Source organism: Bombina bombina, chromosome 6 (assembly GCF_027579735.1).
Source record: "Bombina bombina isolate aBomBom1 chromosome 6, aBomBom1.pri, whole genome shotgun sequence".
Lineage (NCBI taxonomy): Eukaryota > Metazoa > Chordata > Amphibia > Anura > Bombinatoridae > Bombina > Bombina bombina.
In genome coordinates, this window is record NC_069504.1 from 982963688 (window position 1) to 982988368 (window position 24681).

At 37.5% G+C, this 24681-nt stretch overlaps 1 protein-coding gene across 1 annotated transcript in view; it reads left to right on the forward strand.

The window, feature by feature from the left end:
- HMGXB3 (HMG-box containing 3) overlaps window positions 1–24681 on the forward strand; it is a 517423-nt gene that overhangs the window by 314622 nt on the left and 178120 nt on the right. The window contains exon 13 of the mRNA XM_053718650.1: window positions 14611–14903. Coding sequence (XP_053574625.1) covers window positions 14611–14903 — 293 coding nt within the window. The remainder of the gene's footprint in view (window positions 1–14610; window positions 14904–24681) is intronic.

Genomic DNA, 24681 nt, shown 5'->3' on the forward strand with positions numbered 1-24681 from the left:
CTTGAACTCCTGCCCGGGTGGCATCATGTAATTTGTCGGATATATCTGATCAGTTATCTGAGGATGAGGTTCTCTCTGAAACTTCAGAGTATGAACTTTCATGGTTGGAGTCTGCTGTCTATAATCCTCCGCCTGTGGAGGATCCAGTTTTTAGATTTAGGACATAACGTTTATGCCTTCTACTGAGGGAGGTTTTGACTACATTAGAGGTTCCAAACGCCGAGCTGCCAGACGAACCTCTGGGTCCTAAATTTGATAGCAATCATTAAGTACGAGTGGGACAGGATTTGATTCCTCTTCCCGTCGTCTTCCTTTTAAGGATCCCGGTTCCGGGCTCTCTATGAGGGTGAGTTTTTCTCTTTCCCATCCTTACTTGGTTGGCGCTATTTTTACATTTGCCACATGTAATACTAGCCCGTGTGAGGATAGTTTGTCGTTCATAGAACCGCCGGATATAAGGATGGAAACTCTGTTAAAGAGGATGTTTCAACCTATGGGATACTTGCTTTTATTGGCGGCACTTGTCGCCGCAGTTGCTGGAGCGGCTACGTTTTGGTGCGTATCCTTTGTGAAAATGATCGAGGTTGAGGGTTCCCTCGACATTTTTCAGGAAAGAATTACGGCTTTCTGGGTTACTAATTCTTTTATCTGTACTGTTATTACGCAGATTAATTAGCCTATGGCTAAGACTTCAGGTTTTCTGTTCAGATCCATAAGGCGACCCACAATATATATAAATAAATATATATGTATTTATTTATATCAGTACAGTAAAAATACATTAAATAAATACATATATATTTATATCAGTGAAGAGGACAGAAAATGAGTAACAATGATTTTATCTATCACTTTGTCAGTGAAGGGGTTAATATAATCCTTTGCTGTTATACTGCCCTCATACCCATCTTCCGATGTGACCAGATATTTCCCTCATTGTACTGATCTATTTTTTTTTTTTAATTACAGGTTATACAAGCTTATTGGGAAGTTTTTTATTCTCCCATATTTAGTGTCCAACATGTGGCCCGCGGGCCGATTTATGCCGTCGGTTCGTTTTGTTTTGTTTTGTTTTCTTACCATACAACCTAGTAGTGGATGGTTAGCAGAACATGTGAGATAAGGAAGGGGTGGGTGGTTCCAAGGCATCTGGAGGAAGTGGCAAGAGGCTGTTCTATGCAGTTAGCAATGTAGAGAGGTGTTATATATGACAGTACTTGATGGTAAAGTTTAAAAAACTAGCAGTGTCTGTGAATCATCACAAGTGTGATAATGTGGGTTTCAAAATTTACCTTGCACAGAGGGCTTAGTGACTGGCTGCCAAGGCTGTGTGTGTGTGTCCACGCTGAGCTCCCACACCTTCCCTCAATAAAGCACTGCAGGAACCAATGGCCCACCACAGTGCACACGCACCTCAATGATATCACCTAGAGCAGGCACCGGACAACTGATTTTGAGCTTTGCGGCATGATGGGAGCTGTAGTTACCAATAGATAACTATATGTTCCAGCATAGGAAGGATACAGATGTTGTGAGCAGTTGGAGAATTATGTGTGGCTGGCGCCCTGTGCAGCTGTCCGGTTCCCCCACCCCTAAAAACGGTCCTGCTGAAAGAGATTTAATTAAAAGAAATAAATTTAAGAGAGAGGATTTTTTAAAAGTATCTAATATAATTAGCATATGGTTGTCTTACAAAATCTAAACGTTATGATCACTGAGCACTGACAAGCCGGTCCTCTCACACAGCTGTCATTCAGTGAAAACAGCTGCAATCCACTAAATCTATGAAGCTCGCTTACGAGGTTACTGAGAACGAGCTTCATAGATGCAGCAAAGACTTCTCTTAGTATGCGCATGCACGGTAGTGAATAAGGGAGCGCTCATCACTGAATAGGCTGTTGGATGCAACGTGCGTTACAACATGGCGGCTACCACTGCATTCAGTAGGCGGTGGTTTAGGTGTAAAATTGAAAAAGAAAAATATTTGCACAGAGCTTAGATAACAAAGTAAAAAAACAAGTAACATTAAAATATATAAACAGTTTGTAAAAATAAATCATAAATACATGGAAACAGAAAGTGTTTAGGGTCCCTTTAAGAAGGAAAACATAAATTATGACTTACCAAATAATTTCCTTTCCTTCGATACAGGGAGAGTCCACAGCTCCTGCCCGTGTTCTTCAATGGGCGGCCCTAAATGTATTTTGTTTTCTTCTGGCACCTTTTTCCCCCTGATATTTCTCCTACTGTTTCCTTGTTCCCTCAGCAAAATGACTGGGGTGTGAGGGTAGTGGGGGAGGTATTTAAGCCTTTGGCTGGGGTGTCGGCCTCCCCCTGGTGGCCAGGTTCTGTATTCCCACAAGTAATGAATGCAGCTGTGTACTCTACCTGTATCGAAGGAAAGGAAATTATCTGGTAATTTCTTAATTTTTTTTTTATCAATATTTTATGTTTAATATATACAATCAGATAACTAATTCTGCATGTGCGTTAACCCGACACCCCGTTAAACCTAATGCGTGCAAACCGAAGCACGTTACGCATATTTTGCACTCCAATGTTTTTCACATAGTAATTTTTTTAATTGTTATTATTAAATATATGTTAATGTAAAGATTTATCTATACCCATCGCTTTGGGACAAATTCATTTACTATTTCATTAAAAGCATTTTGAAGATGTCTTACCTGTGTCTTCCATACACCTTTGAATCCTTATAAAAACATTTTATTAATATTTATATTAATACTTTTTATCAGTGTTTATATGAGTGTAAAAGTTTATTTTAATGTATTTGTTGTGTTTGGTGCAACTTTTATTTTATTCCTAACCCTTTATGTGAGGTATTCTGACCTGACACTCGTGAAATTCTATTTCGCTCGAGCAAATGTGTTTACTTTCAACTTGTAATACGCAAGCATATGAATGTGCCTAGGGTATGCCTAGGCTAGGGTATTCCAATATTGCTGTGCAAACGTTATTGATCGTTTTAATTAGGTTAAATTACATTTTAGAGAGAGTAAACATAGCATTGTTTTTTTTTTTAGTGTTTTTTTTTAATTACATTTGAAAATGCCATGCTTTTAAAATCTACACTGTATCTAAAGTAATAATATGTATGCAATATTAACCCCCCCCCCCCCATTTAGCTTTAAAACACCATTGGGCAGTGCTTCTCTGGCTGTCTCTGTAGCTCCTCTTTGTTTTGTTTTCTCTCCAAATCTTTAGCAGACTGTTCAGCCAATACACAGCTGCAGATCATCCCATTACATTCAATGGCAGTGTGTTTCTGAATCACTGTTGCACTTTTTAACCTTGTACCACTCATTTCAAGACTGCATTTTAGAACTGTTTGGCTTTGGGGGCGGACCGTTAAGCTAAGTAAAAAAGGAGCTTTTTAAGGATAAAGATTTAAAAAAAAAAAAATACATTTAAAAAAATCACAAAACCATTATGATTTGTTAATCAGATATTATTTGTGTACAATATTTTTTTTGCAAAGTTTACTGCTCCTTTAATGTACCCTAATAAATTAGATGGGTGTTTGGAAATTAGCTGAATATAATACTGCCATATTTTTGGACAGATTGGTAAAATGGTAGTATTAAACTTGATCTCCAAAAGTGGGCTGTGGATGTTGATCTTTAAAAACTAAAAGAATACCTGAAATGTCTATAATTACCTATTATCCATGGAACATTTCAGGTCTGGACAATAATGCCATCCATGCAAATTGATATAACACATATTTCACAACCTCCTAAATGAGACATTAAACCATTATTCACGTTCTCAGCATCTAAAAAGGGTAGGTTACTATCAATAAATATATATACAATTAAACATAATTTCCATATATACAGCTACAACACTTTTTTTTCCACTCATAAGCATACACCTAATTTTACTCTGTTTGCTCACTGTTTTTTTAATGCTCATATGTGTTGTAAAATCTGCTAATATTTTTAAAAGATTTTGTAAAGGGACAGTTAATATTTAGTTATGCATAATGAAACAATTTTGCAATATATTCTCATTCTTTATTTTGCCTCCTTTTCATGTAATTTAGCTATGAAAATTGTGGGGGTTTTTTGTTTGTTTTTTAATTCTCAGAACTTGAAATCCTGTTGACCTTGCTACATATCTTTCTCTAATTGACTTTAACTGATAACAATCTAACTTTATAGGTTGAATTTATGAAGCTGCATGTGGGAGAGGCTCAGATGAGCAAGCCTGCTGCCACATATTTAAGCAGCAGAAATTGCTTCTTTTGGCTTCTCTGCACTTCAGAGGTGGCGAGATCAATCACCCCGACACTCTTGTCCTGGGTGTTTGACATGCAGCATTGCAGGTGGCTATTGCAGTGGATAGCTTTACTGCTTGTGAACCTGTCCCCTTGCAATGATAATACATTTTGCCCTAGGACTGTGGCTAGCCACGTCTGCAGACTAAAGAACCTTATTGCCTCCTCCTAATTGGGTGGAGTTTTGCTATTGACTAACAGTTGCGGTAATACGGATGTTAATTTGTTTTAAAAACGTTCAGATTTGACTGGTATGTTATTCTATTGCAGCACGACAGAAATGTCTTGTAATTGTAATGTGTTTACTGTCCTTTAAGTATGAAACCATTGTAATTGATTAGAAATCCCCCAAGATAACCCATTCATAACAAGGTTTTTAAATGCATTTGTGGGGCCAAAAATACTGTTTATACCTTGCATAGGGACATTTCAAACAATGGTGTCCAATAAACAAGAAAATGCATTCCAACCGCATTATCACAATAGTTTAGACTTTTCAAATTCTACACCTTAAACTTGATGCATGTTCTCAGTTCACATGTTAATAAATACCACTGCTTTTTGGTTAATATGCCATTAATTTAAACTATGATCATCATAATTAATGATTGTAACACATTGTTTGGAAATGTACATTTATATTATTAAATCACAAAAAAAGATGATTAATTGCACACATGAATCAATATAAATAGTTGATTTAAAAAAAAAATCTGCATCAACAGATTATTAGCTTCTGTGATGGTCTTAAAACCAAGAAAAACATCCCCATGAAAAGCCTGCAATATGCCTTTTTGCATGTATGTAACTAGTATTCCATTATATTATTTTAAAATTGAAGCTGTGTTAATAATTTAAATGAATTGCAATCAAGATCCACTGTTTACATGTGTGTTGCGGGTGCAAGGGTGAATGTGCACAGTGAGGATATATATATATATATATATATATATATATATATATATATATATATATATATACTTTTTCTTCTTTTTTAACTCCATGAAGAAGAATCCAGCATGTGAATGTCTGTATGGATCCCTTTTTAGTATTCTCCTTCATGGCTAGGGTTTCAGGAAGAGATATAGAATAAATGTGGCAATGAAAAGGAGTGCACCCATGGGTGCCAGGCCATAAGTTTAAGACATCAGTGGCTCCCAGGTGCTTGTTTTTTTTAGCCCTGCAATAGACCTCACATAAATAATACATTTTAAAAAAGGGTAAAATCTTAAAGCAAAGTTGAGTTGACTAAAAATTTCTCGTTACCACCTCTAATGGAAGTTTATTCCATTAATCAACCACTCTTTCTGCAAAGAAGTTTGCCTGCAAATTATTTGGACCTACCACCCTTCAATTTGGGGCCATGACCACTTGTTCTAGAACTGCTCTTTTTGTGAAAAATACTTTCAACCTCAGCTTTATTAAGCCCTTTAATATATTTAAATGAATTCTTATACCTAAATTAAATAATATACTTAAATGAAGCAGCATGAATATTTTTTTTCATATTGCTTAATAAAATCTGTGACTTTATTTATACTTGTAAATTGCATATACTTAAATTGCTGAAGAAATTGCCTTTAGAATTTTTAAGGGTTTCTGCAAAAGACAACCTTACCAAATTCATCAAGTACAAGTAGATCCTTCCTTACACTTTCTCAACTGTTCCTTCAAGATCTCCTTAGTTTTTGTAAACCTTCTTAGGATATGACCACTCCACCCCATTAGGTTTTACAGCTTCAGTGTCATTATTTTACCTTTTTGTTTCTTACTTCTTAACTACTTCAGCTACAATATAAATAATTGCTTTTTCTTGTTTTATAACTTATTTTGCCCTTCCATAGATATTTTATAGTGGGTCCAGTTTCATGTTGTTATTGCAGATAACCCCATTAAGTCATAACTGGTTAATTTTTCTTTATCCAGTTAAATGAAAACTCTTATCTTTTAATAAGTACAGGGAGTGCAGAATTATTAGGCAAGTTGTATTTTTGAGGATTAATTTTATTATTGAACAACAACCATGTTCTCAATGAACCCAAAAAACTCATTAATATCAAAGCTGAATATTTTTGGAAGTAGTTTTTAGTTTGTTTTTAGTTTTAGCTATTTTAGGGGGATATCTGTGTGTGCAGGTGACTATTACTGTGCATAATTATTAGGCAACTTAACAAAAAACAAATATATACCCATTTCAATTATTTATTTTTACCAGTGAAACCAATATAACATCTCAACATTCACAAATATACATTTCTGACATTCAAAAACAAAACAAAAACAAATCAGTGACCAATATAGCCACCTTTCTTTGCAAGGACACTCAAAAGCCTGTCATTCATGGATCCTGTCAGTGTTTTGATCTGTTCACCATCAACATTGCGTGCAGCAGCAACCACAGCCTCCCAGACACTGTTCAGAGAGGTGTACTGTTTTCCCTCCTTGTAAATCTCACATTTGATGATGGACCACAGGTTCTCAATGGGGTTCAGATCAGGTGAACAAGGAGGCCATGTCATTAGATTTTCTTCTTTTATACCCTTTCTTGCCAGCCACGCTGTGGAGTACTTGGACGCGTGTGATGTAGCATTGTCCTACATGAAAATCATGTTTTTCTTGAAGGATGCAGACTTCTTCCTGTACCACTGCTTGAAGAAGGTGTCTTCCAGAAACTGGCAGTAGGACTGGGAGTTGAGCTTGACTCCATCCTCAACCCGAAAAGGCCCCACAAGCTCATCTTTGATGATACCAGCCCAAACCAGTACTCCACCTCCACCTTGCTGGCGTCTGAGTCGGACTGGAGCTCTCTGCCCTTTACCAATCCAGCCACGGGCCCATCCATCTGGCCCATCAAGACTCACTCTCATTTCATCAGTCCATAAAACCTTAGAAAAATCAGTCTTGAGATATTTCTTGGCCCAGTCTTGACGTTTCAGCTTGTGTGTCTTGTTCAGTGGTGGTCGTCTTTCAGCCTTTCTTACCTTGGCCATGTCTCTGAGTATTGCACACCTTGTGCTTTCGGGCACTCCAGTGATGTTGCAGCTCTGAAATATGGCCAAACTGGTGGCAAGTGGCATCTTGGCAGCTGCACGCTTGACTTTTCTCAGTTCATGGGCAGTTATTTTGCGCCTTGGTTTTTCCACACGCTTCTTGCGACCCTGTTGACTATTTTGAATGAAACGCTTGATTGTTCGATGATCACGCTTCAGAAGCTTTGCAATTTTAAGAGTGCTGCATCCCTCTGCAAGATATCTCACTATTTTTGACTTTTCTGAGCCTGTCAAGTCCTTCTTTTGACCCATTTTGCCAAAGGAAAGGAAGTTGCCTAATAATTATGCACACCTTATATAGGGTGTTGATGTCATTAGACCACACCCCTTCTCATTACAGAGATGCACATCACCTAATATGCTTAATTGGTAGTAGGCTTTCGAGCCTATACAGCTTGGAGTAAGACAACATGGATAAAGAGGATGATGTGGTCAAAATACTCATTTGCCTAATAATTCTGCATTCCCTGTATACTCTAAGCTCCTCTTTTTTAACTCTTTTTCCCAGTCCTTTAAAATCTAGTCAAAAGGACAGAAACAGATTCACCAACCTTACAATACCAACAAGAGGAAGCACACGGGCAATGAAGGAACGGAAACCACCTTCCTTCTCCTGTAACAATGGCAGTGACCCCTAGATGCAGAAATGCATCTAGTTCTTGCATTTGAGATTCACAGGCTCATAACATAAGACTTTCTTGTCAGTGTTGCTCAATAATTTTAATCATCTTAGTAAATATATGAACACCTTGCCACATTTTATTAACTCTCAAAAATAATTTCATAATCAGTTTCTTTCCAATGGCATGGATAGTCCACAAATCCAGGCATCTACTAGTGGGAATTCAACTCCTGGCCACCAGGAGGAGGCAAAGAACACCCCAGCAAAGCTGTTTAAGGGATATTATACACTCATTTTTTCTTTGTATAAATGTTTTGTAGATGATCTATTTATATAGCCCATGAAGTTTGTTTGTTTTTTTTGAAAAAAAAAATTTGCTTATTTTTAAATAACATTACTCTGATTTTCAGACTCCTAACCAAGCCCCAAAGTTTTATGTGAATACCGTCAGCTACCTACTCCAGCTTGCTCCTGTTTGTGTAAAGGGTCTTTTCATATGCAAAAGAACGGGGAGGGGGGAGTGTCTTATTTCCCACTTGCAGTGGGCTTTCCAACTACCTTCAGACAGAGCTAAACTGAGAGCTTCTAAGTAAGTTTTTAAACAGTTTTATACTGGATTTTTATATCTGTATCTGTGCATCTTATTCTTTATAGTAGTGTCTATATCATGCAGTTATATGAAAATGAGTGTATACTGTCCCTTTAAGTATCACTCCCACTTCCCATAAACCCCCTGTCATTCTTTGCCTTGTACATCAGGAAGATGTGCGAAGATAGTGTCTGAAGATATTGAATCCTTTAATTGGTACTTTTCCCTGCAAGCAAGGATTGGGGCTATGCTATGTCCATGTAATCCTCTTTATTAAGAGTAATCTTAGCTTTTTGCAGTTTGAAGACTGTGAGGTAATCCTTGCTTCCCTCCTAACATTTATGCTACCTCTATACAGAAAACCAGGGTTGGTTACTCTGCTTTACTTTTTCTACAGGTCCCTGTCAGAGGTCAGCTGAGTCTATCATACCTGTTTGCTGTACCTGCCCTGCAGCAGATCCACAGGCAAGTGCTTTTGCCTTCTACATGAGAAGGATGCAGCACTTCAGAGGTTAACCCTCCAGGTGGAGATTTTACAGGGATTGGATATCTCTTTAATTTGGGGATAGTTTCTGGGCAGCAGAGACAGGACACTGGACTGTCTTTCTGAGGAAAAATAAGTAGAGAAAAAAGAGCTCTTTATTTTTTGGAAATGTCCTAAGGTGTTGTTTAATCCTAGAGGCATTAGAGTTGGCTCTTATGTCAGCGTATGGGGTTTTTAGTTGCAAAGGCATGTGGTGTTTCAACATTTAGCAGTCAGAAAGGTTCCTAAGTAGACCACAATAGGATTGTTCAATATTGGGATCCTTCTTATTGAGCGCTATATTCAAATGCTTTCTGTGTTATTTTCATGTTGCACTTAAAATTAAGTTGCGATCACGTGACCGCTCAGCTTTACTTCCGCTAATCAGTTAGTTGCGGTGCAGTCCGTTTGCTCTCTGTTATTAATAGCGGCTAATAGCAAACTCTAGAGAGTCTTTTTCTGCTCCTGTTTCTTAGCGGATCAGTATTTACTCATTGGAGACCTATCAATTCACACAGGATCGTATTTAATCTAGAGGGAATTCGATCTCTGGTCACTGGTGGGTGAGTTTTCCCAAGCAGAGCTGGGACATATTGGTGCCTGTAAATCAATGTTCTCCTTCTTAGTTTTATTATTTAATTAATCCCTGCATACATTTGGGGGTTTTTAAATTTTAGTTCTCGTGTGAGAACCAATATCTGTGTTAGTTAATGGATGCTGAAAAAAGCTTATCTGTGTCATTTGACAAATGTCTTTATTGCACTGATGCTGAGGTTTTACCGCCTGTGGAAATGTGTTCCTCATGCCTGAATAAAGTATTACTTTCAAAAAATAATAATACTCATTCTGAGCCATATTTTTCTCAGGATAATGCCTCAACTTTCTCCTCAAATGTCCCAAGCTTTGACAGTTTTACAGGCAGTGTCCTGCGGTTCCTCTGAATCGGTTCCCTGGGGTTACTTTTTTACCAGGTGATTTTGCTGCACAACTGACTTTCTGCAGCTCTGAGTGCATTACCTATAGCAGATAAAAGAAAGAGAAAATCTAAGAACACTTCTAAGTCAAGTAGTTCTGATACCGTCAATGATGCTTTGGTCAGCCTATCTCAGTTATATGAGGAGGATCACTCCCTATTGGCTTCTGAGGGCGAGATCTCTGATTCGGAGTCTACTGTTGCTAGTACAGCGGACTCAGAGGAGGTTAATTTTAGATTTAAGCTTGAGTACAGTCACAGAGATTCCTAAAAAGGCTAATAAACTTAACAGAGTATTTGATGTGAAACCAAAATCTGTGGAAGTATTTCCTATTCCAGATCGCATATCTGACATCTCAGGAATAGGAGAAACCGGGGGTCCCTTTTTCCCCATCTCCTGTTTTTCAAAAGATGTTTCCTGTTGCTGACTAGTATACCTTATTATATTTATTTCCATATTGTTTAAGTGCCATTAGACATGAAAGGGCCTTTGCTATGACTATCATGTTTAACCTGTCTCACCTATATCAAAGGACCCATGAGTGGCCAGATAACTAGTCGTTCTTGAGAGTTTAAAGTTGTAGAATGGAGGTTCCATGAGTCCAAGATCTTTGGTGCACTATTCCTAAAGTAGAGGGCGCTATCTCCACCTTAGCCAAGAGGATAGTTCCTCCTTTAAGGACTCTATAGATAGGAAACTGGTAAGTTACTTAAGAAAGATGTTCCTTCATCAAGGTCTACAATGGAAACCTGTTGCTAGTATTGCGACAGTTGCTGGTGTGGCCTTTTATTGGTGCGACTCCTTGTCCGATCTGATTTCGGAGGAGACTACAATAGAGGAGATCTAGGATAGGATCAAGGCTCTAAAACTGGCTAGTACCTTTATCTGTGATGCCAGCATGCAGGAAGTTCGTTTGGGGGCAAAGATCTCTAGCTTTGCCGTTCTTTCTCGCAGAGCCCTGTGGCTAAAGTCTTGGTCTGCTGACGTGACATTCAAGTCTAAACTTCTGTCTTTGCCCTTTAATGGGAAGACTTTATTTGGTCCTGGTCTGGCTGAAATCATTTCCACAGTTACTGGTGGAAAGGGAGCCTTCCTGCCACAGGACAAGAAGGGTAGTCCCAAGGGTCGCCAGAGTTCTAATTTTCGTTACTTTTGGAAATTTAAAGGACAGAAATCCACCTCTTCTTCTAAACCTGAGCAAGCCAATACCTCATGGAGGTCTAGCCAGCCTTGGAACAAGGGTAAACAATCCAAGAAGTCTTCCTCTGAGTCGAAATATGCATGAAGGGTCCGCCCCCGATCCAGTCATGGATCAGGTGGGGGGCAGGCTTTCCTTCTTTCAGCAGGCATGGATTCACAATGTCCCAGACCCTTGGGCAGTGGAAGTAGTCTCCCAGGGATACAGGATAGGATTCAAATCTTGTCCTCCCAGGAGCAGATTTCTCCTGTCAAGATTGTCTGCAAACCAGATAAAGAGAGAGGCTTTCTTAAAATCTGTAAAGAATCTCGCTTCTCTAGGAGTGATTGTTCCAGTTCCTCTAGCGGAACAAGGTCAAGGATTTTATTCCAACCTATTTGTGGTTCCCCCATTTTAAACCTCAAGTGTCTCTACAAATTTCTCAAGATTCCGTCCTTCAAAATGGAGACTATCCATTCTATTCTCTCTTTAGTTCAGGAGGGTCAGTTCATGACTACCATTGACCTGAAGGATGTGTATCTTCATGTTCCTATTCACAAGGAACATTTCCAATACCTGTGGTTTGCCTTTTTGGACAAACACTTTAAATTTGTAGCCCTTCCTTTCGGCCCTAAACGATATCTTGGTTCAGGCGCCATCTTATCATTTGCAAAATCTCATATGGATTCTCTGTTGTCGATTCTGCGCTCTCGCAGGTGGAAGGTGAATCTGGAAAAGAGTTCCTTGGTGCCAAATACCAGGGGATGTTTTTTGGGAACAATCATAGACTCAATCTCCATGAAGATTTTCTTGACGGAGGTCAGAAAATCCAAGCTTCTTGCTGCTTGTCTGTCACTTCAGTCCTCTGTCCGTCCATCAATGGCTCTGTGTATGGAGGTAATTGGTCTAATGCTGGCTTCCATGGACTTTATTCCTTTTGCTCGTTTCCATCTGAGACCTCTTCAGTTATGCATGCTCAGATAATGGAACGGAGACCACTCAGACCTCTCTCAGAGGATAGTCCTAGACAATCAGATGAGAGACTCTCTGTCTTGGTGGACCTGCCAGGATCATCTGTCCCAGGGCACATGCTTCCTGAGACCATCTTGGGAGATTGTAACCACAGATGCTAGCCTTTCGGGCTGGGGAGCAGTTTGGGGTTCCTTAAGAGCATAGGGACTCTGGACTCAGGATGAGTCTTTCCTCCTAATCAATATCCTAGAGTTTAGAGCATTCTTCAATGCTCTGATAGCTTGGCCTCCACTGAGTTTGGTCCGATTTATCAGATTCCAATCGGACAACATCACTTCTCTGAGGAAGGATCTTCTACTTCACGGTCCTTTCCTCCATACAAACTTAGATTCTCTGAAGCTGACTGCTTGGAGATTGAACGCCTAGTCTTGTCTAGACAAGGTTTTTTAGAAAAGGTTATTGATACCATGCTTCAGGCTCGTAAGCCGGTAACTCGCAAGATTTACCATAAGGTATGGTGTAAATACCTTTTTTGGTGCAAATCTAGGGGTTTCTCTTGGAGTCAGGTGAAGGCCCCCCCCCATCCCGTCCTTTCTTCAGGAGGGCCTGGAGAAGGGGTTGTCAGTCAGTACTCTGAAGGGTCAGATCTCAGCCCTTTCAATTCTTTTACACAAACGTCTGACAGACTTGCCAGATGTTCAATCCTTTGTTCAGGCCTTGGTTAGAATTAGGCCTGTGTTTAAACCCGTTGCTCCACCATGGAGCCTTAATCTTGTTCTTGGGGTTCTGCAGCAGGCTCCGTTTGAGCCTATGCACTCTGTTGATATTAAATTATTATCTTGGAAAGTTTTGTTTCTTCCTGCTATTTCTGCTCGTAGGGTCTCAGAGCTTTCAGCTCTGCAGTGTGATTCCCCTTATCTTATTTTTCATGCGGATAAGGCAGTCCTTCGTACCAAGTTGGGATTTCTTTATAAGTCGGTCCTTCGTACCAAGTTGGGATTTCTTTATAAGGTGGTGTCGGAACGTAACATCAATCAGGAAATTGTCGTTCCTTCGTTTTGTCCTCATCCTTCTCAGAAGAAACGTCTGTTGCATAACGTGGATGTTGTGCGTGCTCTGGAGTTCTATCTGCAGGCAACTAAGGACTTTCGACAATCTACTGCCCTTTTTGTTGTGTTCTCTGGTAAACGTAAGGGCCAGAAGGCCACTTCTACTACTCTTTCTTTTTGGTTGAGAAGTGTTATTCGGTTTGTTTAGGAGACAGCTGGACAACAGCCTCCTGAGAGAATTACGGCTCATTCCTCCAGGACTGCCTCTTCTTCTTGGGCCTTTAAAAATAAGGCTTCTGTGGAACAGATCTGCAAGGCGGCCACTTGGTCCTCATTGCATACTTTTTCCAAGTTTTACAAATTCAATGTTTTTGCCTCTGCTGAGGTTTCTTTTGGGAGGAAAGTTCTTCAAGCGGTGGTGCCTTCTGTTTAGGTCCGCCTGTCTTGTTCCCCCTCCCTTCCATTCTGTGTCCTCTAGCTTGGGTATTGGTTCCCACTAGTAATTGAATTGATTTGTGGACTATCCATGCCATTGAAAAGAAAACAAAATGTATGCTTACCTGATAAATTCTTTTCTTTTCTGGCATGGAGAGTCCACGACCCGCCCTAAATTCTTTTTTTCATTTTCTAAACCTCAGGCTCCTCTATAACCTTTGTGCCCTCTTCTCTTTCCATATTCCTTCGGCTGAATGACTGGGGGTTTATGGGAAATGGGAGTGATACCTAACAGCTTTGCTGGGGTGTTCTTTGCCTCCTCCTGGTGGCCAAGAGTTGAATTCCCACTAGTAATTGAATGGATTTGTGGACTCTCTATGCCAAGAAAGAAAATAATTTATCAGGTAAGCATACATTTTTGTGGTTTTTTTTTCTCTCCATTTTTTCAGAAAAAAAAGGCTTTGTTAAAAACAGGTGCACATCTCTAACTAGGCTTAATCATTCCTGTGTTAAAAGTTGCGTCTAATGATTATTATTATAATTATTAAAGTTTTGCTGACATATCTTGCTCTGACCTAGACAAAGATTGTTTTGAAGAGTTTTTCATATCTCACTGAAATCATCTTCATATTGACACCACCCTAATGATATGAATATGATAGAAAACAATAATTATTTTCTTAAGATTAATCAGCTTCTTCATATTTAAACTGATATAATGTGAAGACTTATCCGGAGAGGTTTTTTTTAAATGTATTTATGGTTTCTCAGTCTAATTCCTTTGTCTTTGTTGGGGATTATCCTTTTTCTCTCTCCATATAGGTGCTAACTTGACTGTGAACTACAGCCGACAGTAAAGAGGAATACGTTTTTTTAGTATTTTGTTCCGTTAGCTCATTGTCTGTTTTCTTTACAGGATGTGACACTTGTTGTTCCAAGTGTGAGCGAGCCTCTTAGCCAGTCTCAAAAGGAAATCCAGCGTCAGTCAACCATCCAACTGCTACGCAAGACTGTTCAGATCCCAGAGAATGAGTCTGAGCTGGCTGAGGCCTTCAACCTAATACAGGAACTCAATAGCTCCAGACTTGTTCTGTCTAAAGTTAGAGAAGGCTCTGTGACTATTGAGCAGACATCCTGGGCCAGCTTCTATGAGTCTCCAGCTGTCCAATGCCATCTGTGTGAAAGCTTATTATTTAAAGGAGACAAAAAGTAAGAATATCTTTCGACTGTAATCTTTCCTTTGATGATCTGTATTCGGAAATATTCCTGCTAATTTAGATAGATGCATATTATACTCATACATTTTTCTTCATACTTAAAGTGATGGTAAAGTCAGTAAGTTCACTCTGTAGAAATCGTTAGTACAATAAAAATTATATACACTATTGCTTTTTAATATACATTAGATTACCTGCAAGTAGTGAAGCGAATAGAAGTTATTTATGTGCATGCGTTTTGTGGCACAAGTTAGGGTAATAACCTGATCACCTTGGCAGATTCCGTCCGTGTTCCCACTATTTTTGCTCATGCCTATGTGCTCTCAAGTCTAATACAAATGATGTAAAGTGAATCTGAGTTTCGTTACTGATTCACTGTTTCCCTTGTAGTTTTGCCAAGACAGTTTGCAAATGAAGTACGGTAATAAATAACTATTTAAACTATGAAATACAAGACTAATTTTATTTATTTATTTAAAACAAGCACCGTGTTTTTACACATTTTAATATAACATTTTATTGGATTAATTGCTAATACATGTTTTGATACATACTATCACATAATATTAAAATATTTTAAAAGTATTTTTTTAACTTAATTTATTTTAAATATGGAATGATTTTGACGGGAAGATGTGTGTAGTGCTGCTTGTGATCTCGCTTTTCCTTCTCTGGAGCGCACAACAACGTTGACACATACAGTGGGTGGGACCGCTCTATATGGCACTCAGATGCTGGGTAGAATACATAAGTGTGCGGAGGAAGAGCCAAAAAAAAACCCACAATGCTCCGGTTTGTTCTTTTAAACTATAATTTAAATAAAGTTAAAACTTATTTGTAGAAAAAATGTAAGCGGTTTTGGTTAGCATTATAGGATTAAAGCATTAGCCATCGTGACAGGATAGATTATTTACCATCACTTTAATAATCAATTTTTTATTTTTATTTTTTATACAGTTTATTAAAAAATATTAGTTTAATTTATATAAATCAAATATTTGTTGAATAGATTCCTATTACATTGTATCTATTAATGTAAATGCTGTGCAGTATAGACAGCGTTGGTAAGGCCAATAAAACTGTTTATGTATAATAATATATTTTTTTTCTCAAAAGATGCATATTGGTATAGTATAAACCGTGCTAACAGTACCGAGTGTAAAGAACATTCAATAAAACAATATAAAAACAGCACAGCTTGCCTGGCCGAGCTGTATACCATGATGTTTCAGGGTCACGCACTTTTTTTCAGGTGTTACTATTGAAGAATTAACTAACATTTAAAGCACAGTTTGTATTTAAATAGTGACCATAGTGATGAAGTGGATTTATCACTGCATTTAAATGGGCAGTAATCTCCTTGATATTGTTATATAAAATGTTTGTGTTATTTATTTTGCCGTTTTGTTTAATAGTTTGAGACTAAAATTCTGGGTATGGGGGGTTTTGCTGTTGTACACGTGACAGTCTTTACAGGCATAACCCATGTATCTGTCCATTACTAACTTCAGCAGAGTTCATAATATTACAAACTGCACAATTAATTCAAATCAAAATAATTTAAAACGAATAATTAAACCATTCACGTAAAAATACACGGGAAAAATTTGTATTGTAAAGTGTCTCAAAAAATCATAATAAAATAGTTCACCAAAAATCATATTTTATTAAAAATGTAAACTTTGTATGTAAATTACACAGGAATAAATCGTACAATCTTGCAAAGTATAAAGCGCTGCAGAATCTGTTGGCGCTTTACAAATAACCGATAATAATAAAATCGTAATTGGGCTGAATATGGGAGTTCCAGGGGCATATATGAAATTGTCTCTCAAATCCCAGCGTAATTCTGTAAAGATTTTCACACTAAAGATTTCATTTTTTTCCCCACCACTTGAAGGTGGCGAGCTTTTCTCAAAATACCCAAATAGAAAAACACTTGCATACGACAATAGAAGTGATTAAATGATCCTATATGCAGAAAGCAGCATAATGTGATTTATATTGGCTTCAGGGTTTAATTTTTAAAGTGCACCCCTGCTCCCTGCTAACTTCACTTTATGAAACAAAGTGTCTCTTCCCAGCAAGCTCCATTACTTTTATATAGGAGCCATCTCGCAGGGGCAGGCCCCTGCGAGTGTTATTGTGAAAAAACATGTCTGATCCTGCAAAGTTTACATAATCGGGCCCTTGTTTTTTTTGTTTGTGGAGCCATTGTTCCTATATACCTATAGGTCAGCGGAAGTTGTCCTTTTCGATTATTGAGCAAGCTATCCATGAGTATTAGTTGCACACAAACATACATTTCCAGTACCTGCAATTTTCAGATTATATTTTAACAGCTTTAATTTAATTTAACATGTTTAACTGCCACTTTTTTAGTTTGATGTACTTTTCAATAATACAGTGTTTTCCTCATTATTAGCATTTTAATTGTGGAAGCTTTTTTAGTTTGATGCACTTTTTAACAATACAGTGTTTTAGTGTTTTTCTTTTTTAGTGTTTTTATTGTGGCAATAAGAAAAGTCTGTAGTTATAAAAATTCTTTCGTTTATTTATGAATTAGTGAATTACTTGGCTTTCAAGTGGTTTGTGTTTTTACCCCCTTGGGTGCGCAGCGGAAGTTAACATTGCACATCCACTGCTCTTGCACATCATAGGCTTTCATTATTTATTTATTTTCCCCCTTTTCTGTGAATTATCTCTGAAAATTGTGTTTTTTTCAATTCTGAGAGTTGTGAGGGAACACTGCAGACAAGCCTAACCCTTCTACATATTCAACTACAGCGTAGATAACATAGGTAACTGCAAAACTGCTAACTTTGGTTAAAAAATGGCAATGTTAAGCCTTTTCTACTCCAGTTATCTGTCTGAATTGCAATAAGGGTAGTTGTCGGTGGAGTTTGGCCATTTAATACTTTCACACCAATATGTTAATGAATTGCAAGGTAACAGAAAATTCTTGTAATCACAATTTTTATGTCTCTGTTTGCAAGATATCAAGTTGAGCTTCACTTTACTATAAGTACACAACCAGTTAAACAGCTTTCCTTTTTATACTGCCCACTATTATCTATCATAAAATGGTGATAGTCCAAGAGATCATCACATGTAGAATTACATTCCCTGTTTGCCAAGCGAAGACAGAACACCTTGCAATTCCAGAGCTTTTCTCCACCCATACTTCCAGGACTTCCCTCCCATACCTCTAGTTTTTACATTTCTGATAGACGTTCTCTAACCAATCTGAAGCCAATCTGCCTTTAGACTGTTTCTTGGACAGAAGGGATGTAAGGAGTTTAGCTGGGAAGTGTAAATCTTCTCCCAGTGGGAAATGTCACAGTCTCCTCAGGTGAAATGTGTTTTTTTCCTGCCATTCTCTGGTCTACAATGTGCTGCTCCTGGGGGGTCCTTGGAACTGTGCCTGCACTTCTCAGATGGGCCCTTCTGCTGAATACTATTTACTATAGCTGCTGTACAAGGTAGAGGAATGTGAATATTTTACTTTTTGTGACCCAACGGCTATTTTCCTGAACACTTGTCATAGTGTTCACATAGCCTGGGGGTAATACACACTTGTTCAACATTTTGTCACTGTTCTGGCCTCTTACTCTTTAAGAGTAACCAGCACTAGCATTTACAATGGTAAACTTTCTCACAATGCAGCCTCACCTTAAAGGGACATACTACTCATATGCTAAATCACTTGAAACGGATGCAGTATAACTGTAAAAAGCTGACAGGAAAATATCCCCTGATCATCTCTATGTAAAAAAGGAAGATATTTTACCTCACAACTTCCTCAGCTCAGCAGAGTAAGTTCTGTGTAAAAAAGTTATACTCAGCTGCTGCCCAGCTGCAGGTAAAAAAAATAATGAAGAAATGAACAGCAACCAATCAGCATCAACAGCACTGAGGTCATGAACTCTTTTACTGTGATCTCATGAGATTTGACTTAACTCTCATGAGATTTCATAGTAAACTTCCTTAAACTGAATAGGGAAATAAGATGAGTGTTTACGAAGCTCACTCCCTTAGCTGTCCCAGGACAGACATACTGATTTGCTGCTTAGAAGTCCTTTACAATGGGATGTGGCTACTGAGGAACTTTTGAGGTAAAATATCTTTCTTTTTTACATAGAGATGTTAAGGTGATATTTTCTAGTCAGTTTTTTTACAGCTATGCTGCATCACTTTTAAGTGTTTCAACATTTGGGTATCATGGCCCTTTAAATCCTTCAGGTTTGTACAGACTTGCAGGGGATATTTGACTAGGGTGCATAAGAAGTTAACATTTTCGGATCAGGAAAAAAATCATGAAGCATCATGGGTAATGTCCTTCTTAGCTCAGTGAAGTAGCCATCTAGGAAGCTTCTAAGCCAGTCCTACTCATTGGAGGTGTTGAGAGTATTTTCTGTATTTCAGACCATTGTATATTTATAAATTCATATAGAACATTTTCTTGGTTCTTGTGAGTTTTTACGCTGTATCAGTGTTAATTTTGACGGCAAATTTCAATTTAGTCTTAGTTTTAGTCTTTTGACTAAAATGCCATTTTAGTTTTAGTCGTATTTTAGTCATCTGAATTGTTTTAGTTTTAGTTTAGTTTTAGTCGACTGAATCGCCAGTTGATTTTAGTCGACTAAATCGCCAGTAGATTTTAGTCGACTAAAATCTAAGGGGTTTAGTTAAAGTGTAATCCATTATTTAAGCATTTCTCTATAATTTGCAAACTGATGATATACTCCAGAGTTATTATTTATGGTATTAAGGTTTACAACATGCAATACAGACACAGATTAATCCCTTGTAATATATAAAATCTTAATTAAACTTAAAATTAAATAAAACCAAGTTTCATAAACAAACAGAAGTGCAACTTTAAAATATAAAAAAAACTGTAATCTATATTGTCTGTATTGCACATATTACCCAATATAAAAACTTTAACAGCTCTCTGTTAATAATTAAAACAAGTATCAAGTTTCTGCAGCTAGCACAGGCACAGCATAACTTAAACCCATACTCATTGGTTATGCTTATTTCTATAGGAAGAATCAATTTGGCAACAATATTAGCACTGCTCTAGAACTTTCAAACTCATTATTTATCTTAAAATGTAATAAAATTAAGTTTCGAAAATTTGACAAAAGAGCAGTAATTAGATATGGATTGATTATAACACCTTGCATAAAATGTTTTTGTCAGCAAATTTTGATTTAGTTTTAGTCATAGTCTTTTGACTAAAATGTCATTTTGATTTAGTTTTAGTCATAGTCTTTTGACTAAAATGCCATTTTAGTTTTAGTCGTATTTTAGTCATCAGAATTTCTTTAGTTTTATACTCATTTTAGTCTAGTTTTAGTCGACGAAATTAACACTGCGCTGTATATAACCTGTATAGCTGTATTTTTCTGCAATTAGCTTGTGCTGATGTAGTGTTTCTGTCTCATTATGGGCCTGATGATCTAACACACTCTGCTCTAGCAAGATTATCCAACAAGTCTCGATTTTAGTAAATAGATATTATTACAGAGCCAAAAAGATAAAATGTTACAACAAACTTTGCTGTTATTGTGGCAGGTCTCTGGATTCTCAGGCAGAGCCAGTGGGTGAAAAAAAACAAAAACAGGAATCCGCAATCAGTCCCCTTTATAAGTGCACGTGCAAAACAAGAGACCCACTGCAGGTCTCCACATATCATAGAAAACACAAGTTCCACAGCACTTGAAATAAAACTCACTTTATTGCAAAGTGTAAGTCCAAAATTCCTGAGGTTCTGTTAAACTCCCTACCTAGGAGTCAGTTGATTAGGGTTAAACGTATTGTATCATACAGGATAGATTAAAGGGACATTATACACTCATTTTTTCTTTGCATATATGTTGTGTAGATGATCTATTTATATAGCCCATAAAGTTTGATTTTCAAAAAAATGTATAGTTTTGCTTATTTTTAAATAACATTACTCTGATTTGCAGACTCCTAACCAAGCCCTAAAGTTTTATGAGAATACTGTCAGCTACCTTCTCCAGCTTGCTCCTGTTTGTGTAAAGGGTCTTTTCATATGCAAAAGAAGGGGGAGGGGAGAGTGTCTTATTTCCCACTTGCAATGGGCTTTCCAGCTAACTTTTCAAAAGAGGTAAACTGAGAGTTTCTGAGTAAGTCTTTAAACCGTTTTATACTGGATTTTTATATCAGTATCTGGGCATCTTGTTCTTTATAGTAGTGTCTATTACATGCAGTTATTTGAAAATGAGTGTATACTGTCCCTTTAAGAGAAATGGGTAATACATTCTTGAATAGGGCCTATCCCAAAGCTCTTATAGAAAGGGAAATTACAGCAGTAAGTAATATTGATAGGGCTTCTGTGTTGCTTAGATAAAAGGAGAGTAAGACACAGAAAGAGGGTACTAAGATGGACCAATTGGTCCTAGTCTTCAAATATAGTAAGAACAGTAGAGAGATTAAAAACATTGTTTACCGACATTGGCATATTTTAAAAGATTGTAATCCAAATATTAATAGTTTCCAACAAACCCCTATGATGGCCTATAAAAGAAACCGTAACCTAAAGGATATGCTAGTACAGACTGACATAGGTAGTAGTAAAAAGTCTACCCAGGGTTATATAAAAGAGAAAAAACTGGTGTGCTACCCTTGTCTGGGTTGTAATAGCTGTAACTCTATGATTAAGGGGGCCACATTTGTCCATCCCAGATCTGGTAAAATATATAAAATAAGGAATCATTTTACTTGTAATTCCACCTTTGTAATTTACTTAATAAAATGCCCATGTTCGAAAATTTACATTGGTGAGACCACAAGAAAGGCTGGTGACCAAATTAGGGAACATAAGTCTAACATTAGATGTGGAGATAAGGATGCCCCAGTGTCATCTTATTTTTTAGAAGCTAAACACTCTATCAACCAATTGAGGTGGCAGGTAATAGATCAGATTAAAATGCCCAGGAGGAGGGTGACAAGGAATTACTATTAAAGAGAAGGGAGTTATACTAGATTTTTATGTTGAATGCCCTTAGACCACAGGGCATGAATAAGGAATATGACATGTCTTTTTATATTTAAAGGGACACTGAACCCAATTTTTTTTCTTTCATGATTCAGATAGAGAGCATTACATTTTAAGCAACTTTCTAATTTACTCCTTTTAGCAATTTTTCTTTGTTCTCTTGCTATCTTTACTTTAAAAGCAGGAATGTAAATCTTAGCAGCCAGCCCATTTTAGGTTCAGCACCATGGAGAGCGCTTGCTTATTGGAGGCTTACCCACCAATAAGCAAGCATAACCCAGGTTCTCAACAAAATATGGTCCAGCTCCTATGCATCACATTCCTGCTTTTAAATAAAGATAGCAAGAGAACGAAGAAAAATTGATAATAGGAGAAAATTAGAAAGTTGCCTAAAATTGCATGATCTATCTGAATCATGAAAGAAAAAATTTGGGTTTAGTGTCCCTTTAAAGGGACAGTCTACACCAGAATTTTTATTGTTTTAAAAGATAGATAATTCCTTTATTACCCATTCCCCAGTTTTGCATAACCAACACAGTTATATTTATATACTTTTTACCTCTGTGATTATCTTGTATCTAAGCCTCTGCAAACTGCCCCTTTATTTCAGTTCTTTTGACAGACTTGCAGTTTAGCCAATCAGTGCTGGCTCCCAGATAACTTCACGTGCATGAGCACAGTGTTATCTATATGAAACACATGAACTAACACCCTCTAGTAGTGAAAAACTGTTAAAATGCATTCTGAAAAGAGGTGGCCTTCAAGGTCTAAAAAATAGCATATGAACCTCCTAGGTTAAGCTTTCAACTAAAAATACCAAGAGAACAAAGCAAAATTGGTGATAAAAGTAAATTGGAAAATTGTTTAAAATTACATGCCCTATCTGAATCATGAAAGTTTATTTTGGACTAGACTGTCCCTTTAAGTATCTGTGTGTGTATTTTAATTACTCATTAGGTGCCACTAGATGGTGCAATCTGCATAGTGAATTTTTATTTGTGTACAAGTAAGATATTTTAGGCAATTAAGGAACTTGTTGGCCCTAGGTGGCTTTATAAGTGTAATTCGTGTGAAGTGAAACTTATAGCATGAATAAGGTTTGAGAGCCCGAAACATCACTATTTTTGGACTTACACTTTGCAATAAAGCGAGTTATATTTCAGAGCCAGTGGGTGCCCTAGTGGTTCAATTGTCACTCAGTCTGATATACATATTTCCTCCATTTATTATGCTTCTCAGGGTAATAGCTAGATTCAAACAGGAGTCTACATTAGTGATTCAGATTTCTTTCATGTAATTAGCAAGAGTCCATGAGCTAGTGACGTATGGGATATACATTCCTACCAGGAGGCAAAGTTTCCCAAACCTCAACATGCCTATAAATACACCCCTCACCACACCCACAATTCAGTTTTACAAACTTTGCCTCCCATGGAGGTGGTGAAGTAAGTTTGTGCTAGATTCTACGTTGATATGCGCTTCGCAGCAGGCTGGAGCCCGGTTTTCCTCTCAGAGTGCAGTGAATGTCAGAGGGATGTGAAGAGAGTATTGCCTATTTGAATTCAATGGTCTTCCTCTAGGGGATCTATTTAATAGGTTCTCTGTTATCGGTCGTAGAGATTCATCTCTTACCTCCCTTTTCAGATCGACGATATACTCTTATATACCATTACCTCTACTGATTCTCGTTTCAGTACTGGTTTGGCTGTCTACTATATGTAGATGAGTGTCTTAGGGTAAGTAAGTTTTATTTTTTATGACACTCTAAGCTATGGTTGGGCACTTTATATGTAAAGTTCTAAATATATGTGTTTAAACTTATATTTGCCATGATTCAGGATAATCAGTATTCCTTATTTCAGACAGTCAGTTTCATTATTTGGGATAATGCATATGAAATATTTTTTTCTTACCTTAAAAGAATTTTTTTTTTTCAATTGACTTTTTTTCCCTGTGGGCTGTTAGGCTCGCGGGGGCTGAAAATGCTTCAATTTATTGCGTCATTCTTGGCGCGGACTTTTTTGGCGCAAAAATGTTGTCATTTCCGGCGCCCTAATTGACGCCGGAAGTTTGTGCATGGTTGCGTCATTTTTGACGTTCAGACGTTTTTTTTGCGCCAAAATTGTGGGCATCGTTTTTTTCGGCGTCACAGGATGTGGCATCATACTTGGCGCCAAAAAATATGGGCGTTGTACTTGGCGCCAATAATGTGGGCGTCATTCTTGGCGCCAAAAAATGTGGGCGTCATTCTTGTCTCCACCTTTTTTTCACATTATTTCAGTCTCCATTTTTCTTTGCTTCTGGTTGCTAGAGGCTTATTCATTTGGCATTTTTTCCCATTCCTGAAACTGTCATTTAAGGAATTTGATAATTTTGCTTTATATGTTGTTTTTTCTATTACATATTGCAAGATGTCTCAACATTACCCTGGATCAGAATCTACTTCTGGAAAGACGCTGCCTGATGCTGGTTCTGCCAAAGTTAAGTGCATCTGTTGTAAACTTTTGGTAACTGTTCCTCCGGCTGTTGTTTGTGATAACTGTAAGGATAAACTTTCTAATGCAGATTGTGTTTCCATTAGTAATAATCCATTACCTGTTGTTGTTCCTTCAACATCTAATGTTCAGGATGTCCCTGTTAATGTAAAAGAATTTGTTTCTAAATCTATTAGGAAGGCTCTGTCTGTTATTCCTCCTTCCAGTAAGCGTAAAAGGTCTTTTAAAACTTCTCATATTTC